General features: G+C 38.4%; 4 protein-coding genes across 12 annotated transcripts in view; all 4 read left to right on the forward strand.

Moving 5' to 3' along the window:
• The window catches only part of fam135a (family with sequence similarity 135 member A), a 43,591-nt gene extending 39,429 nt beyond the window's left edge, over positions 1 to 4,162 (forward strand). For all 6 annotated transcript variants that reach the window (XM_088610597.1, XM_088610598.1, XM_088610600.1 and 3 more), the window contains 5 exons: positions 208 to 305; positions 717 to 868; positions 1,021 to 1,131; positions 1,705 to 1,818; positions 2,861 to 4,162. In XM_088610597.1, the coding sequence (XP_088466723.1) occupies positions 208 to 305; positions 717 to 868; positions 1,021 to 1,131; positions 1,705 to 1,818; positions 2,861 to 3,066 (681 nt within the window). In that variant the 3' untranslated portion in view covers positions 3,067 to 4,162. The remainder of the gene's footprint in view (positions 1 to 207; positions 306 to 716; positions 869 to 1,020; positions 1,132 to 1,704; positions 1,819 to 2,860) is intronic.
• A 1,680-nt stretch (positions 4,163 to 5,842) lies between these two features.
• Positions 5,843 to 13,104, forward strand: cenpk (centromere protein K). 2 transcript variants are annotated; one of them, XM_088610602.1, is made up of 11 exons: positions 5,843 to 6,051; positions 8,282 to 8,305; positions 8,420 to 8,557; positions 8,725 to 8,781; positions 9,136 to 9,196; positions 9,406 to 9,452; positions 10,063 to 10,145; positions 10,374 to 10,472; positions 10,945 to 11,080; positions 11,278 to 11,331; positions 12,457 to 13,104. In XM_088610602.1, the coding sequence occupies exons 3-11, from the start codon at positions 8,441 to 8,443 to the stop codon at positions 12,613 to 12,615; spliced, it is 813 nt and encodes a 270-aa protein (XP_088466728.1). In that variant the 5' UTR covers positions 5,843 to 6,051; positions 8,282 to 8,305; positions 8,420 to 8,440; the 3' UTR covers positions 12,616 to 13,104. The 2 variants fall into 2 exon arrangements, with proteins under 2 accessions (XP_088466728.1, XP_088466727.1); XM_088610601.1 differs by having other exon boundaries at positions 6,012 to 6,163.
• Positions 13,105 to 14,418: 1,314 nt separating this feature from the next.
• sdhaf4 (succinate dehydrogenase complex assembly factor 4) lies at positions 14,419 to 16,864 on the forward strand. Its single transcript, XM_088610083.1, has 3 exons — positions 14,419 to 14,583; positions 15,090 to 15,236; positions 16,163 to 16,864. The coding sequence occupies exons 1-3, from the start codon at positions 14,490 to 14,492 to the stop codon at positions 16,270 to 16,272; spliced, it is 351 nt and encodes a 116-aa protein (XP_088466209.1). The 5' UTR covers positions 14,419 to 14,489; the 3' UTR covers positions 16,273 to 16,864.
• Positions 16,865 to 17,437: 573 nt separating this feature from the next.
• The window catches only part of smap1 (small ArfGAP 1), a 96,117-nt gene continuing 95,569 nt past the window's right edge, over positions 17,438 to 17,985 (forward strand). The window contains exon 1 of one of the 3 annotated variants that reach the window (XM_088610514.1): positions 17,438 to 17,818. In XM_088610514.1, coding sequence (XP_088466640.1) covers positions 17,701 to 17,818 — 118 coding nt within the window. In that variant the 5' untranslated portion in view covers positions 17,438 to 17,700. The remainder of the gene's footprint in view (positions 17,819 to 17,985) is intronic. The other 2 variants (XM_088610516.1, XM_088610515.1) reach the window with 2 other exon arrangements.

Consider the following 17,985-nt stretch of genomic DNA (forward strand, 5'->3'; position numbering starts at 1 on the left):
TGTAGGTGCACTAGTATTTGTGTTGTTTAAATCACACATGCTAGAGACTGAGCATTGAGATTTAGGTTTACTTTTTGTATGAGTTGCTTAATAGCGGACGTTAAATCCTGTGAGCAATACATTTCATTTCTAGGTATGACTCAGAATTCACCCAGTATATTTTGGAGAGACTGAATTAATTTATTTCTGTTTTGCTAACCTCCACAGAACGACACATTTGCTGATTTTGACTCCATGACAGATAGGCTGTTGGATGAAATAGTGCAGTATATTCAGATCTACAACCTCACTCTTTCAAAAATCAGGCAAGTACTCCTATAAATAATAGTCCACTCTGCTCTGTGATCTTGCTCTGAACTGTGATCTTAAGTCTTTTCTCACTTTTGTGCCCTAGCCAGTGGAGTGCTGGGTGTTCTTCTGGTATCAGGTATTCATTCACAGGTCTTATATAACTTGTTGTCCCTATAGATTTATTTTCTTTCTAAACATATACTCTGCTTTTAACTCCTGAATGACTAAGGGTAATTTGAGTAGAGGAAACGGATAAAAAAACGCACAAAAGAGCGAGAATTATACATCAGTTTAGCTGTAGAGCCTTTCATTGTTAATTTTACTTTACTTTGTGTTATTACACACTTGTTGCTTTTACAACCTGAACACAGGCAAGACTCCCTATTCTAACCTCTTAAAAGTAACACAACATTGTTTCTCAACAGCTTTGTAGGACACTCTCTTGGGAACTTAATCATTCGCTCAGTCCTCACTCGTCCCAGGTTTAAGTTCTACCTGAATAAGTTGCACACCTTCCTGTCTCTGTCTGGGCCACATCTGGGGACCCTGTACAATAGTTCAGCTTTGGTCAACACAGGTATGCCAATTTGAATGAAATCATAAATTCAGTTGATTTACAACAAAATAAAACCAGAGAGGCAATTTTTAAAAATGTTTCTTGTTATGTAGAGCAGCTATTTTGTTTCATTTTATGGAGCTGAAGGCTTATATGTGTTTCTCTGTGTTGAGGTTTGTGGTTCATGCAGAAGTGGAAGAAGTCTGGATCCCTGCTGCAGCTGACTTGCCGTGATCACTCTGACCCTCGGCAGACATTTCTGTACAAGCTGAGCAAAAAGGCAGGCGAGTAGCAGAGAGAGCAGTTCACTGAAAAGAGCACTCATTGGTCACTGCAGGGCTTTCCAATCTGCACGTTTTTATTGTAGTTGAGCGCATACGATTTTTCCCCTTTCATCCAGTAGGTGACATTTCAGTTAACACAACTGAATAAGGGAATTTCTGAAACTCAGAAATTTTCATCCAGCAAGTATTGATACTGGTTCTAAATATCATTTAACTTTTGAATGAATCCAGCCCAAAACAAATGTAAAATAAGTCTCAAATACACAATTGAAACCCGTTAGCATGTGAGAACTGATTTGCGTCAGAAGGCAAAGGGGAGCAGTACTGAGAATCACCCGAATAGTGAATACTGTGTTTTGAATGTGGAGCAGTCCCCATTGTGTTTCAATTAAACTAGGTGATTGCATTAATACCTCATTTGAATGATGACTGTCTTTGTGATCCTGATATCCAGAAGATGGCAATCCAGTCTTTTCAGTTCTCGTTCAAATGAAATTAAACTTGTGCCCAGTAATGAGTCTTTCTAAATGTTATATCTAAATTAATTGGAATCTGTTATTTCTGATTTTCCAGGTCTTCAGTTCTTTAAAAACGTCGTCCTAGTTGGCTCTCTTCAGGACCGCTATGTCCCCTATCATTCTGCTCGCATTGAAATGTGCAAAACAGCCTTAAAGGACAAGCAGTCAGGTAAGACGCTTCTTCTAGTTCACGTAATGAAGGAGCACCAGTGGTTCCACCCTGTGATTTGCAGAGACCTTTGTCACCCCCTTCTGCTGTGTTTCCCTTGTGGCTTTTTCAGTGTAGAAACATTTTGAAATAAAATGGCTCTGTCAAATAAGCCCTTACAGTGTGGCCATGACCCCGAGCTCCCAACAGTGCTTGTATCCCTCTCATCAGCCTAGTCTTGTAAGGCTGAGATAACACACCTCTATAACCTGTATCAAGATTGATCGTTTATGTCGGTTCAGATAGAGATAGACATTAGGAAACTTTCTGAAATGTTTCCTAAACGTTTTCACAGTCTGTGTGCTTTTGACAGTGAATCAGTATTATGATTAATAACCTGCTTTCAAATGCCTGCTAAATGGTGCTTTAATTGCTGTAGTCAGTATCCTTGTAACAGGAAAACAACAGCACAACAGAATTCTGTGTTCAGTACAAATGCTCTTTGAAAATGCTTTTTAAGAAATGTGACACTGGCCCTTATGTGTAATGCACCAGACCAAGGCTGCAGTAGAGTGTGAGATTTTTAGATATAACATATATTTTCTCAAACATTTTGCAGAATATCTTACTATTCAGTCCTAATTAATTTGTAGGAAAAAAAAGAGATTAGAAAAAAAGATTTGAGGAAAAAGGAAATGCTGGATGGTTAATGAATATTTATTAATAGACGTATCGTTACTAAAAATGTGCCATCTTCCTGCAGTGTATTGAAAGGAATTTGTTTTTCATCATTTTATGTTTTCCAAACAGCTGTGTTCTCCTGAGAGTTATACACCCTTAAGTACCTAGTGCTAAGAGTAAAGATAATATGTCAAATGTATTTGTGTTACACTTTCACTGATATTGTTTTATAATAAATGCATCTTGATGGGACTGAAGCTGCGCGAAGCTCCTGCAGCCCGGGATGCGGAATGAGCTTTTTAAAAGATGTCCCAGATGTCCCAGCTGGTAACTGGACTGGCTCTCAGAGGAGGCTGGAATAACCTGGCTCCCTGTCTTCCAGGACCAGTGTACGCGGAGATGATTGAGAACCTGCTGCTGCCTGTGCTGCAGAACAGAGACTGTAACCTGGTTCGCTATGATGTCATTCATGCTCTGCCCAACACTGCCAACTCGCTCATCGGGAGAGCAGCACACATCGCCGTTCTGGACTCGGAAATATTCCTAGAGAAGTTCTTCCTGGTGGCAGGCCTTAAATATTTTCAGTAGGTTGATGTTTCATTTGGAGAGAAGGAGGAAACAAAGCTATTACCTCATTGCATTGAAACACAAAATGGTTAATATTGTTGTATCAGATTCCTTTTTGAGTTTTAAAGATATTTATACTTTTTATATGGGAGTTTAACTATATTAGTGTTTTGATATCATCCTTTTTTCTTGTTCATTTGTGGCTGTGCAGTTCTTTATTTTTATGTTTTTACAGACTTTCATATTTTAAGCCAATTTAATTTTAAACTTATTTTATGTTCACACTAGTAACATTAATTTTCTTCAGAGAATATGTGTGTTGTTACTGTTACAAAGAATTAACATTTTTATTTATGAAAATCCAACTATATTTTAATGACATTCTCTATTTCGTTAAATGATACAAATGAGTAATAATGATTAACTGGAAAATGTAGCTGCTAAAAGAAATATTTATTCTATGAACTGACCAAGTCCTGAGTCATTCATGTCAACATCTCCACAAAAGGCAATTTATTTTCTACTCATTCTCAACATGAACTTGTATCATACCTGTGGAAAAAGACTTTTTCTACTGCAAAGAATGAACAGTAATTTTTATTATTCAAAGTGACTTTTATTACTACATTCAGAGCTTTTAAAGGCTTCCAATAAAATATGGAAGTAAGGAGAGATTTCTGCATGTAGTTCACACAAAGCTGCAATGAAGAAAGCTTAGGTTTTGTATTGTTTTCAAGTCCATTGTGATTTAATATACTTAACTTTATCTTTGGAGGGCTAAAGTGCTTTGAAAAAGAACAAAAGTTTATTGTATACAATGCCATCATTTTACAACAGGGTTTTTAAATATACAAAGAGAAGTTTTATTGATTGAACACAGGCAGGGGATCAAACACTTTGGAGAACTGAAAACATGTTTGTCTGAAATGGAGGTTGACTTTTTTTAAATAAAACCAGACTCTGTTTGTGATTGAATGAAAGATAGGATAATATAGTTTGTGATTTTTAAAACTGAAATATTGTACCAATAGAACAAATGCATGTTTTCATTTTTCTTTGTCCAGAAGTGGTTTGTACACTCTTGCACACATTTTCCATTAAATGTAACATAAATAAACCCAAATGTCTCAATCACCCTCTTTTAGATGACAGCCTAATACCCCATCTAGGTATTGTAATTTATGTTCTCAGCTGCTTTAAACAAGAGCTTGCTTTTGAGCTCTGTGGAAGTGAACTATCATAACTGACCCTGCAGGACACCGGGTGAAGTGTTCAGTACTGACCCTGCAGGACAGCGGGTGAAGTGTTCAGTGCTGACACTGTCATTTGCTACAAACAGCCAGAATGTCACAAAGACAGCTAATTCGAGGTATTGTCCCAATATGTACAGTTGCATATGTCCTTCATAAAAGCGTTCCCGCTCAGGTCAGCAAGGGCTCAGGGTGTCCTCATTTGTTTCACAAGGGTGCTCACTAGCACTAACAATACTATTTAGGAGTATTCGTGTACCTGCGTTGTATTTCGTACATGGAAAGACGAAGTATTTAATATAATACAGAACTTTGAGGTATTGCCAAGATTACTATTTAGTTTATTTTGAAGGAACGTGAATGAACGCGTACTGCCATTTCCGTACTGGGATAGACGATATGAAATGCTTTTAGTAGCGCACAGCTTTGAACAAACAGCGATGTTGGCAAGTTTTCCTTAGTTCGCCCGTTTTGAGTATAGCAGCTCAACATGAATGAGCACGATGTGCCACTACTTCTGTGCTGGGATAGACGAGGTGAAAGTCAATTTCATCAAACTGTGAGTGGAGAATGAAAAAATAAATCTTTTAACAATTATCTGCCGACCTGCACTTAGCCTCTGCAAAAGCAGCATCAACAGCAGGCAGCACTGTGACCCTGAGTGACGTCACGCGAGGTGTCGACCCGTTCCCCTGTTTGTAACGGTGCACCTCGAATCCTCGCGCGCCTGACGTCACGCTGGCGCTACGCTTCGAGGGGCGGACTTGGAGCTCTGGGCGCAGAGCGAGAAGTGGGACACGGCCTCTTCTGCTCCCACACACTTCCGGTTACAACCTCAGTTTGTGCCTCTTGTTCCCTCGCTTTATGCTAGTCTCAACTACGACTCATTTAACCCCTGTTGCAAATGCGTGTTTATCAGCTGAACTCTATAAAGCTCCGGCTCAGCTTTGATAGGCACAGTGAGAGACTGCTAACCTACAGATCCATCATCCAGGTGGGGCTGCACACTGATGGTGGTGGGGAGAGTCCCCATTACCTGTAAAGCGCTTTGAGTGGAGTTCCAGAAAAGCGCTATATAAGTGTAAGCAATTATTATTATTATATTATTACAGATGACGTGGTTTCCATTAAGTTTGTGTTAAAACAGTACTGCCCCAGCGCTTAGAAACACTTCAGTCCCTTGTCCTTTACCCATCTATGTCTGCCGTCGCATTATCCAGGTGTGGGTGACACATTATTGAATCCATTAGGGGAATCCCTATTACCTGTTAGCTCTTTGAGCGGAGTTTCCTCAAAAACGTTATACGAGTAAGGATTATTATTATTAATAATAATAATCAGTAATCAGAAAGTGATTATCACATTTTGTCACAGCTGCACGTTTCCAGTTTGGAAAAAGACAAAAAAAGACAAAAATAAAAACGTTTTGTGTTGTACGGATAACATGTTTAAGGATTAAACTAAACTATTTAAGGATTAATCTCCTTACGCTGTGAATAGAATATATTTAGAAAGGAAAAATGATTTTAATTCAGCCTTTTACTAAAACGTCTTGAAACAATTTTAATCAAACCAAAGTTACAACATGAAAACATTGCCCTAGAGGAAAATGCAGAATGGCCACTACTTTCTAACAAAATACCACGGGCGCGCGGATACATAGGAAATCTTTAACAAACCCAGATCCATAGAGGCGTCGCGTCACACGGACCCCAGTGACCCGGCAGGGAAACGTCATCTCAGCGCCGCACTTCCGGTATGACGTTACGGTCGGCGCGGTATTTTTGTAACAGTAATGGGAGCTGACTGAAGAAAGAGCAGTACTACGTTCAATTTCCCAGATAAAACTATTTAAAACTACAGACATGGTAGGAGCCCCCATTTTTATAGTCTGATTTTTTAAACATTTTAAAACAGCATGTTCGATTGCTTTGTCAGTTTTGTTCTGTTATGAAAAAAGGAAGCCATTCTGTCATACGGATGGAATATAAACATATCGGACACATTAACGGTCTAAGTAACGGGCATTGCTTTTAGGTTTAAAATGTTTAAGCAGTTTAATAGGAGATGATTTATTATTACTAGTAAACGTTTACTGTATGATAAGGCTATAGCTACATCAAATCTATCTCTATGGATCTGACTTGTTTCCTTACGATTCGGGATATTACAAAATCAGTAAAATTTCCGTCTACATATTTCACCCGAAATAAATATGTAGATATTCATTTTTTAATATCGTAATAAGTAAATTTAATACACTTAAACTGTTTACGACCTAAATTCAGAAAAAAATACAGTAGTACTACACACGTTCAAGTGAAACGTATGTTTTTGCAGTCTTATAATAATAATTAATCGCTTACACTTATATAACACTTTGCTGGACACTCCACTCAAAGCGCTTTACAGGTAATGGGGCTCCCCTCCAACACCACCAATGTGTAACATCCACCTGGATGATGCGACGGCAGCCATAGTGCGCCAGAACGCTCCCCACACACCAGCTATCAGTGGGTACGAGAGCAGAGTAATGAAGCAAATTCAGAGAGGGGGATTATTAGGAGGCCATGATTGCTAAGGGCTAATGGGAAATTTGGCCAGGATGCCGGGGTTACACCCTTACTCTTTTCGAGAAACACCCTGGGATTTCTAATGACCAAAGAGAGTCAGGACCTCGGTTTTATGTCTCATCCAAAGGATATTTGTCAATATGTCTTGTCAATATTTCCTACCAGTAGGAGAATGTAATATATAAACCTGTCATACTTTGCAATCCTGTCATATTGCTAGAACAGTTTTCTCAAAATATTTCTAAACCATAAACATCATGGAAGTCCGTAATAGGAATTGTGTGTTGTGAGGGTTATAATTGTTATTTGTATTTACAGTATAAAGGACAAATATGTAGAGTCCTTCAGTCAGGATTGTAGCAATTCTGATGGGTTTCATCTTAAAATTGTGTGTCATGTTATTTCTGTTTTACTAACAAGTTTGTTGAAAAACACTTTCATAGTCTTTTGTGTTTTATGGAAGTATGCACATACAGACAGAAGCACACACACACACATAATCATACCAGGGCCAGTTTTCCAAGAAGCCAGTTAAGCTATCAGCATATCTTTGGACTGAAAATAAGAAAGGCTGTAAATAAGAGATGCCCACCAACCTTCAGTTCACATGTCTTAGGAGGGATTTCAGACCATCAAACATATGACCATTTCTTAAACGTTCACCCTGAAGTTTTTTTTGTGAGGTCATGGGATGTTGACAGCAGCAGAATTCCTTACAGAAACACACTTACAGCGGCTATCAAAAGTAATCACCCCCTTAGAATTTTTCACATTGTGTGTTCTTGAAAAGAGTAGGGGTGTTAACCCTGGTGTCCTGGCCAGTCGACTTTGGTACCTTCCAGAGAGGCATTATTTAACCTGAACTCACATTAATTACACACAGGTGGACCCCATTTAACTAATTATGTGACTTCTAGAGAAGTGTTTGCAACAGAGCCTATTTAAGTGTTTCATAGCAAAAGATGTAAATACTCATGCAATCAGTTATTTTATGTTTTATCCATCTATCAATTTTTTAGCTGCTTTAACCAAGTCAAGAGTCATGGGAAAGCAACAGGTGCAAGGTGGGGTACACCCTGGATGGGACACAAATTCATCACAGGTCACACACAGACACAAACACATTCACACCATGGCCAAATTTCACAAAAGAGAATTAACCTACCAGTATGTCTTTGGAAAAAACAGAGATCCCAGAGGAATCCCGTGTGACTTAGATCTGTTTTCATGGTTATTGTAAATATGTATTTTTCTATTAAAGAAATGCTTCCAAACAGCTAAACATCCAGTGCATTATCTGCTTGTTATCATCTTAAACATTTGTTTTTGCCTGAAAGTGTTACCAAAACTGATTTAAAATAGATGATTTCTGGTTACATTTTTAACAGTTCTGTGTACTTTCATCTCTTGTAGAATACAGATGAACTTTTGCAGAATGTAAGTATATCCATCCATTTTTCAATACATCTAGTCATTGATCTGATCAGAAAGTATTTACTTTAGCATATTTTTATTTTAGTATTTTTTACAAGAGGTGTGGTTGTATTGTAGGCTAAGGCGCTGGCTAAACGAATGTCGGTGTACCAAGGCAGCCTTGCTCCTGATATTCCAGCTGGCGCGCTGTGCTCCGACAGTGCGACAGATGAGCTGCTTGGCGTGTGTGAAGAACAGTGGAAGAAGCTGGAGCAGGTGTGTGTCACTACGGCGTGGGTTTAACGTCTCTCACATTCTATCCTCATCACCTTTGCTCTTCTTAATTCTTTCTTAAATGGAATTCTGATATAGTAGTAATGCTGCAGACAGTTCTTATACTAGATATCCTCTGTAATGCAAGTTTTTGAATGCCTGTCCTGCAGGTGCAGGAAAAGATATCTCTGGTGGGAGCAGAGGCATTACAGGATACAGAAAAACAGGTAAGAATGGGATCTTTTTATTACATTATTACACTGTTGGCTTTGATTCAAGATTAGTGAGGAAGTTATGCAAGTTCTGAATTTTCTCTTGGAGGAAGACACAAAATAATTCTTCTAAAAAGAGCTTCATCTTGTCATGTTCATCACCAGACACTCCAGATGGCTCGGTCTTTGTGTGGGAGGGACTGTCACTTATTCTCCACTAAGTCCGAAATACAAGAAGCTATGTGTTCCTCCCATTTATAAATTCATCATATTGATTTTTATTGATACCTTAATTGATGGTGACTTGCTTTTTCTACTGTAAAAAAAATGACAGTTCATATGCATTTCCTGCTGTTGTCTATATCCCAGGTTCTGCAAGCGAAAGCTCTCTCAGCAGAGTTAAAGAAGTGGGCGGACAGAGAACCAGAGTGTAAGTGTGGTGTGGATTTTCTTCAGAAGCTTTAATAAAAAATAAGAAATGATAATCTACAAGACAAACTGCTGGTAGGATCTAAATCAAATAAAAGTAACATGAAACGTAAAGTCCTAGTGTGAAGTCATGACTGACTTATTTTCAAAGTGTTCTGTGGCAGATTTTCACAGTCTTGTTCTATTAAATTTTTATTATTTTCTCTGCAGTGTTGCCTAAGAACCACGAAGTCCTGGTTGCTGTTGGTATGGAAGAGGTTGGTACTAGATTGACTGATGGGCAGTAGTTTGATGCCCACATTGGAGTCTGTCTCTTACAGCATTTTGCGGAAATGAGAATACAGTAGTATTTTTACATAAAAAATAGTTATTTAAAGCATGTGATGACGGTTCTTGGGGTTTCCGCCCTTGCCACTCCTGCCCTGCAAGTTCGTCCCTCACTGCCTGGGTGCGAACCCGGGTCTCCGGCGTCACGCAACAGGAAACCTGCCCGGCTGAGCTAAAGGAGAACTCCCCCAGCCAGGGCGGCTGAGATCCCTTTTATAAGCAGGGGCTTTTTCGTTACACATGGTAATAAATCAGTGGTCTTAATACCCTTAATAGCCTCATTTTCTAATGAGACCAAGTTTGAAAATAGTTCAGAAGTGTTCTGTCAGGTAATTACTTAACCTTAAACCCTTTTGACAGTTGGAACAAATCTTTCACATTACCTACACCCATGCTGAGAAAAGGTATTTCTTAAAGGCCTGAAGGACATAATTGGGTTATAGCTTGTATATACCTGTGCTGAGGTTATGAAGCATGTCACTCATCGCTCGGCTAGAAACCCGCATGCTGCTTTGGTTGAATATGTCAATTCTGTTACAGCTGCAGAGGGTGAACAGAGAGCTTGAAATGGTCCTGTCCTGTTGTCAAGCGAAGAATGAAAAGCTGAAACAGGATGTGAAAAGGTCTGTTGTATTTTCCTCATGTCGCTTTGTTCTACTGTGAATTATGCTAATGCTGTATAGTACTGGCTCCTTGTCACAAACATTCAGCCTTGCATTATGATGTCAGCCTGTCAATATATTAGAACTGTATCGGTAATTCAGTTGTTTGAAACTCCCGAACAAGAAGTCTCCTTGTTTTTTAATCTGTCTTCAAGGTTAGGCAATTAATTGAGTTTTTTTTAATTCAAGTGAACAGAAGTGGCTAGAAGAACAAGAAGAGTTGTTGAATGCAGCTACTGACAGAGCAAAAGAACTGCAAATGGAAATAAGCAGATCATCTGAAGCAAAGTATGTCTGAAAATGACAAGAGGTGGAACACATTTAAAGACAAATATTTATTTATAATGCCTTTCTGTGTAAGCAGTGCTTTTAGACACACTAAATGAGAGATATCTTTTGTGTCAAATGATATAAGTTCTTTGAGTTATCTTTAGTGAACTGGGTAATGTTGATTGCTCTTGAGAGTGGTGTGAGGTGTAGGCCCATTGGCCTCTGGATGTGTGTCTCATCCTCTTGTTATTTTAAGTCCTGAACATACCAGAGTGACTGTTGAATACTGGACTTGAAAGATATATAAACTTGTATATATATGCTTTTAGAACTATGCAGTCTAATTGGGTGTTGACAAGTTATAACATATTAAACAAGACTGCATGTTCTCTTCCTTCATGGCCTCTTGGATAATGCATTGTGTTGTTGGGTTTTGGTTATTGGTAATATTGAGAATATTCTTTAATTTTTTAAATAATTTGTATTTTAGGGCAGTGCAGGAAACAAAGAGGAAAATCCAGAAAATAAAGGCTTACCAGGAGAACTTGTTGGAGACATTTAGTGACTTCCTTGCTGAGCACTTTCCTGTTCCTCAACAGCAGGCAAATGAAAACAAGAAGAAAAAAGTGGGTCCTTCTTGTCTTAAATGTAACACTGAGGGGCTGTTTATCAAAAATATATCTATTGAACCTGTTTTTCTATTCAGTAGATTTTTAATAACTCAAAGAGTTCCACCAGTTGTTCAATTTCTCCTTAGGAAACTTTTTGAGATTATGAATTGACATAATATCAAGAAACTAATACTTTGAGGTTTTTCTTTCAGGTGTTTTCCCTGGAACCGACTGTGGAACTGATTTCATTACATGACATTCTGGAGGTATTATTGCTTTTTACTGTGGTGTGTCTCTGTCTCTGTCTCTGTCTCTGTCTCTGTCTCTGTCTCTGTCTCTGTCTCTGTCTCTGTCTCTGTCTCTGTCTCTGTCTCTGTCTCTGTCTCTGTCTCTGTCTCTGTCTCTGTCTCTGTCTCTGTCTCTGTCTGCCCTGCAATGGACTGGTGTCCAGGTCAGGCTGTATCCTGTCTCATACCCCTTGCTTGCCAGGGTAGGCCCTGGCTCCCCTGCAACGCTGTATGGGATAAAGTGGTTAGAAAATGGATGGATGTGAATAGTTGTATGCCACAGAGATCTACTTTAGACCTCTTGCTCTCCCTTATCTATGAATGGGGGAAACATTAAGAGAATTTAAGTGATTGTTCATTTAAGTAATTGTTCCTTCTCTCTGAAACTGCTGAACTAGTCAAAGTAAAACATTGAATTTTAGTCACCTTCAATTAGCATTCAGATTAAGTTTTATTGAAAAAATATAATTCAACTGACCCATTCAAATGTTAGCTAGAGTGTTTTTGCATATAATGTTTTGTCTCTGGTAGAACATGTTACATTTGTCAAATCAGTGACAACAATCCTTTTAGGACAGGTAACACTATACAATTGTCACATGGTTGTTTTGGCCATTTTGAGATTTCAGTATTATATTCATATTGCATTTACTTTAACTAAAATGGAAACCTATATTTTTATGTAAACTGTTTTGCAGCTATATTTAATTTATTTTTATTTTTTTCAGTGTTTGGTGTTTTATATATATTTTTTATTTTCAAATAATTCTCAAGTCACAGTTTTCAATCATGATATTTGTCAAATAGTGAAGAATATTAGAAAGATCGCAAATGAGAGGAGGTCATTCAGCATAATTGGCACCAAAGGGTTTCTCAGATGAAGGTTTGCTTGTATATTCTGAAATAATCTTGCAACTTTTTAAGTGTGAAAATACACAGCCACAACTCCAGTTAGAATATTACTTTGCAAGTGTTTTAACTAGGGAGTGCTACAATACTGACACTTTTCACTTAAAACACATATACAGTACACTAATTTAGTTTAATATATATTATAAATATTAATATATTTTATATTATAATTATTTTTCTTCTTCTTCACAGCTTCTAATGAATAAACTGTTTGAGTCTCCTCATGACCCATATATAACCATTGATGAGACATTTTGGCCACCCTATACTGAGATGCTTCTTCGACATGGAATTGCACTGAGACACCCTGAAGATTCAAGCAAAATTCGCTTGGAAGCTTTTCATCAGTAGAATGACATGATAAAACCATGTGTAACTGTTCTAACTTGTGTAACTTTTGTGCTTTTTTATTTTACTTTGAATAAAAATATAATTATTGTATTTATAATTTTAATTTTAATGTAAATAAATTGCAGCTAAGGACTAGATTGTTCTGAAAATTTAATTATTTTAAATAGCACTGTAGCAAGCAATTAACTAGCAATCTCATGGCTGCATACTTATGGAAGAAGCTCCTATTTAAGCAGTCAAAATGTCTGTCTATCTGTTTTGATGAACATAATTGTAAGAATTTATTTGCATTCGTAGTGTCTTTCATTCTAAAGAGTTTGACATATGGGACCCATGCCATCCAGCACTTAAGGTTTCTCCACATAAGCAGCAGACAAGGAAGAGGACTCAGGGAAGGCAGCAGACAACCCCCTGACCACAAGACTGTATGCAAAATGGTGCAGTTTCTTTCAAAAATAAAAACAAAACCAGACATTGAAACCATTAAAATTTGTTATTATATAATTTATGAGTTGCATTAAACACTGTAGTTATGGTTTGGGAGATAACCTTTATCTAAAACTTAAAGTTCTAGCAGCCATATCAGTGCCAGCAGCCATATCACCCTGTAACTCACAACTGGCAACCCACTTAAGCTAAGCAGGTGTGAGCCTGGTCAGTACCTGGATGGGATGACCTCTGGGGGAAAAACTAAGGTTGCTGCTGGAAGAGGTGTTAGTGGGGCCAGCAGGGTGCTCACCCTGCAGTCCATGTGGGTCCTAATGCCCCAGTATAGTGACGGGGACACTATACTGTAAACAGGCACCGTCCTTCGGATGAGATGTAAAACCGAGGTCCTGACCCTCTGTGGTCATTAAAAATCCCAGGGCGTTTCTCGAAAAGAGTAGGGGTGTAGCCCCGGCGTCCTGGCCAAATTTCCCATTGGCCCTTACCAATCATGGCCTCCTAATAATCCCCATCTATGAATTGGCTACATTACTCTGCTCTCCTCCCCACTAATAGCTGATGTGTGGTGAGCGTTCTGGCGCACTATGGCTGCCGTTGCATCATCCAGGTGGATGCTGCACATTAGTGGTGGTGGAGGGGAGTCCCCATTACCTGTAAAGCGCTTTGAGTGGAGTGTCCAGAAAAGCGCTATACAAGCAATTATTAGTAATTGGTACAGAGAAGTGAATTTATTATGTAATGTAATATTATAATGCCAAATTATAAATGTCCAAGAACGTTATCACAGTTACAGTGCAAGTGTTTTTCCTTGCATGTAGAAATTCAGTTTCAGCAGACTCAGAGCAAAGTAAACATAAAACAGACTGCAGTTGTGTCGCGCTGTTAGTGAATACTTCGAGCTGCGGACGTGCAGAAGCCAGGCGACGCGGGAGGGGATGTTACTGAAGGGACTCAGGGTGGGTTGATTTTGTCCCAAATAGTATGAAAAAAAACCGGGGACGCTGTTTGTACCCAGAGCTCAATGGACCTCGGGTTTCGTTACAATATCCTGTTTCTTTACCGCTAAACTCAAGTTTAAGCTATGTTACAAAAAACGCGAAAATATCGTTTCATGTAGTTCATAAAAAGCAAGCAACCACGCATAATTTGTTACTGGTATTTATCGCGTGCACTAAAATACATGCTTAAAGTACAGCAAACGTCACAGCAGCTTTCTGATCGAGACAGATGCGTATGTATTGCTCTATTGCTATATGTCTGTTGTGAACGTGTAATTGAAATGTTTCTCGTTCAGATTAGAGAAGTGAACTAACACACTTCGGAATCGTATACGTCCCACCAGCTTTTACTGTCGCGTTCTGATGACGTACCTGTACGTACTTCCTCTGACCAGAAACCTTGTATAATATTAAAGTGTCAGCAGCAGGATGCAGAGCAGTATGGCTTTAACGCGGTTATATCATTTTAATATAAAACATTATGTCCGTAGAGGATTGCTTAAGCAACATACACAATATAAACGTAAGATCTTTCATTATTTATTTCAGTGTAGTTTAATTATATCACTGACAAAATAACATATGTTCACCGTAGTTCATCCAGTATTTTGTTCAGTCTGCGTTGTAAATTGTTTAAATCTGAAATATTGGGATTTTTGTAGTTTAACTGTAGTGTAGGCTGGTCAATTCAACACGGTTTTACTGTTTTTCTATAATTAGTCCAGTCTTTTAAATGAAAATTTCAGATTAAAATTTAATAAACATGATAATTTCAGTTCTTAATGGAATGTCAAACGTTCTTAAATGTCAACGATATTTGTTTTAAAATTGGAACCTTTTTATCTAAACTTTAATTGGAATAATATTGCAATATCTCACGTAACTCAATAATCTGGATTTGAGAAAAACTAAAGCAGAATCTTGTAACGTGTTACTGTTAAGAGGCCAGCAGGACCTGATTTGAGATACTGAAATCTTCCTCTAAAGCTAGAAATGTATATCAGTGAATTTTGTCCCCCCCGATTGCAGTTCTTGTGAACGGAGCAGCTACCAGAGCGGCCGGCTCTGGCGCAGACGGTAAATCCCACGGTAAGGAGTCTCTGCGGAAGCCCAAGACTCCATTAGGCCGCTTCGACAGTACTGAAGAAGCGTCCACTGAGAAAGACTCACTGGAAAGTAAGACAATTAAACTTTACCAATGTGAATGTCAACATAAGTTATATTGAAACTCATCAGTTCATTGCAGGTATCATTTATATCCACTTTGAACCACACCACACGCATTCTCTCTTCTGTAGCCTCTCTGTGCATATATCAATTTATGATACTGTTGATTTTGGATTTCTTTGGGTTATGTAACACTTACTTCATTGTGGTATATATTTTTTTGCATTATGTAACTTATTTGAAGTTACCTGGAAAAGAATGATGCTGTATTGTACAAATTTTGACTTTCATGTTGGTTACTTTGAATAACGATGTTCATTAAATAGAAGTACTGTGTGTATATATATATATTATAAATAATTGTATATGAAAAATAGTGAGTTTACAACAGAGTACCTAAGTGAATTTGCAAATATTAGAAAACTATAATGCTCTCTGGTCTTGGCTGAGACTTAAAAAAAAAAGCATTTGTTGTGTGCAGCTCTTGCTTAATTAATATGTTATGTTTATCACTAAATGGACATCATCTAGTTGGGAGATTTAGAACTTTATGCAAGTTCTAACATTGATTATGGAACAAATGTTTGATATCATAATCTGCTTACAAGTATGAAGTATGCACATATATATATATATGTAGGTAACTACATCAGTATGTGTAAGCTACAAAGGAACAGGTAATGGTTTATTCCGTCCTGAAAGGAAAAAAAAAGCCTTCACTCCTGAAGAAGGCTCCACAGTCTCTTTTCTTTTCAGCATGGAATAAACCTTTACCTTTTCCTATTTATATTTATAGTGACTATACTTTTTATATTTTTCATGTTTTTACTTGTAAGGAGTCACATGTATGTATGTATTTGTGTCTCCTAGCCTCTGAGCAAAATGATATGCACCAAATTATGATGCATACTGTACTGTATCTCATCTCTCTTCAGAATTCCCTGATGACGTAAACCCAGCTACGAAGGAGAGAGGCGGACCGAAGGGGCCGGAGCCCACTCGATACGGGGACTGGGAGAGAAGGGGGCGGTGCATTGACTTTTAGTCCATTCTGGACATACTTATCTGTTGTCTGAAAATAGAATACTGTAGATTCAGGTGTCCTATAATAAACACTGTATCCAAAGGACCTAAGCATAAGAATCACCTTGCAAAAAATAGTGGAAATCGAAATCTGATAACAGATGTCTACCACTATTTAACAAGCTCCAAGGATACAACTTTTTTAAACAAAAGCTTACATTTCTGAGGGCAACCTTGGTGTTGACTTTCAGTTTTAATGCTGATGAAAAATAGACATTTTTGTTATCCTATTCAAGTAATGGGTATGAAGTCATGGGGTCTGCTGTCATGTATGTGAGGCACAGTGTTGACACCACTTTAAACTGCTCCAAATCCCTGCACCTGTGTGTGTGTGTGTTCGTAAACTGTATTACAAAAGGCAAGAACTAAGTTAAATACAGTACACTTGAATTTCTAAACCTCCACCATGATGATCCCAATTTCCTCCATGAATACATTTGTAATTCCAGTGTAATTTTAAGAAAGGCTTTTGTGAGTAAGAAGCCTTTTATAGGATTTGAAACAGACTGAATGTAACCTTTATGAAGATTAAATTAAAATGATTTTGAATTGAACTGGTTGCATGTTGCCTTATTCTTTGTAATCTTATCACAGTGTAAACGTATGAAACATTACATAGCTAATAAAGTGACGTAGGGCACATTTAAATTTCCCAATGATACTGGAAAATAAAACCTTGTCAGTTGTCGACTTAAAATCTTGTAGAAGTTAAAAAAATGCTTCCGTCATTAAAAAATACATCATCACTGTACCGCAGTCCGTTCTGGACTTGTGAAGTACATATCAAATGTTACCATCGCAGGTCATCTTATTACCAATCTGAAACCCGTTTAGCCGGTGTCGCTGAAGCTACTACCACAGTACTTACAACCGCATTTGCCTAGTATTGCTTATGTAAGGGAGTGTAATTACATGCGTGGCACAAGAGATTAGGCCTGACAAAACAGAACTCGACTCAGAGCGAAGGTATTTTGCGTTGTCAAGGTGTGTCACTGACGTACTAGTCTCACCTATCTGCAGGGGAATTTTTTTTTCGTAAATAAAACACATTTGCACAACCTACGTTGATTTTATACTGAGGCATACAGTAGTAGCTGCTTTCAAGCCGCATGCAAACCCGATCTATCTCTCTACAAGCAGTCGCGCAGGGCATAGGACACATTCAGCCAGCCTGCGCCGGCGCCCTGCTGGCGGCTGGGAGAGGACCACTTCCGCTTCCGGGTGCGCACAGGCTGTGGCCATATTTCCCGACTGCCGCTCTGTGTCGGTCTGTACTGTAGCTCCGGGGAATGGTCCTGCTGTTAACGCTTTTTAATATAGCTGTCATCGTGTAAGGGGGGAGACAAATTACTATTACGTTAAAGCCTTCTCGGAAACAACCAGCTGAGACATGACGACGCGATCAGAAAGAGAAAAGGCCCAGAAACTCAATGAACAGCACCAGGCCATCCTGTCTAAAATGCTGAGGGAAGAAGATAACAAATACTGTGCCGATTGCGAGGCGAAAGGTACAGTGCTGTCGGCGTATATATTTATCATTGCACTGCTGTGTGAGTAGTTATGTTGTTTGCGATTTTTAATGTTGACGCATCGTATTGAGCTGCGTTCCTTATCAATGGTAATGTAACATTTTATTGTGAGACAGCGCTGTCGTGTTGATCAGTGGCATGTTTGA

Source organism: Lepisosteus platostomus, chromosome 17 (assembly GCF_059453375.1).
Source record: "Lepisosteus platostomus isolate fLepPlt1 chromosome 17, fLepPlt1.hap1, whole genome shotgun sequence".
In the NCBI taxonomy this organism is placed as follows: domain Eukaryota; kingdom Metazoa; phylum Chordata; class Actinopteri; order Semionotiformes; family Lepisosteidae; genus Lepisosteus; species Lepisosteus platostomus.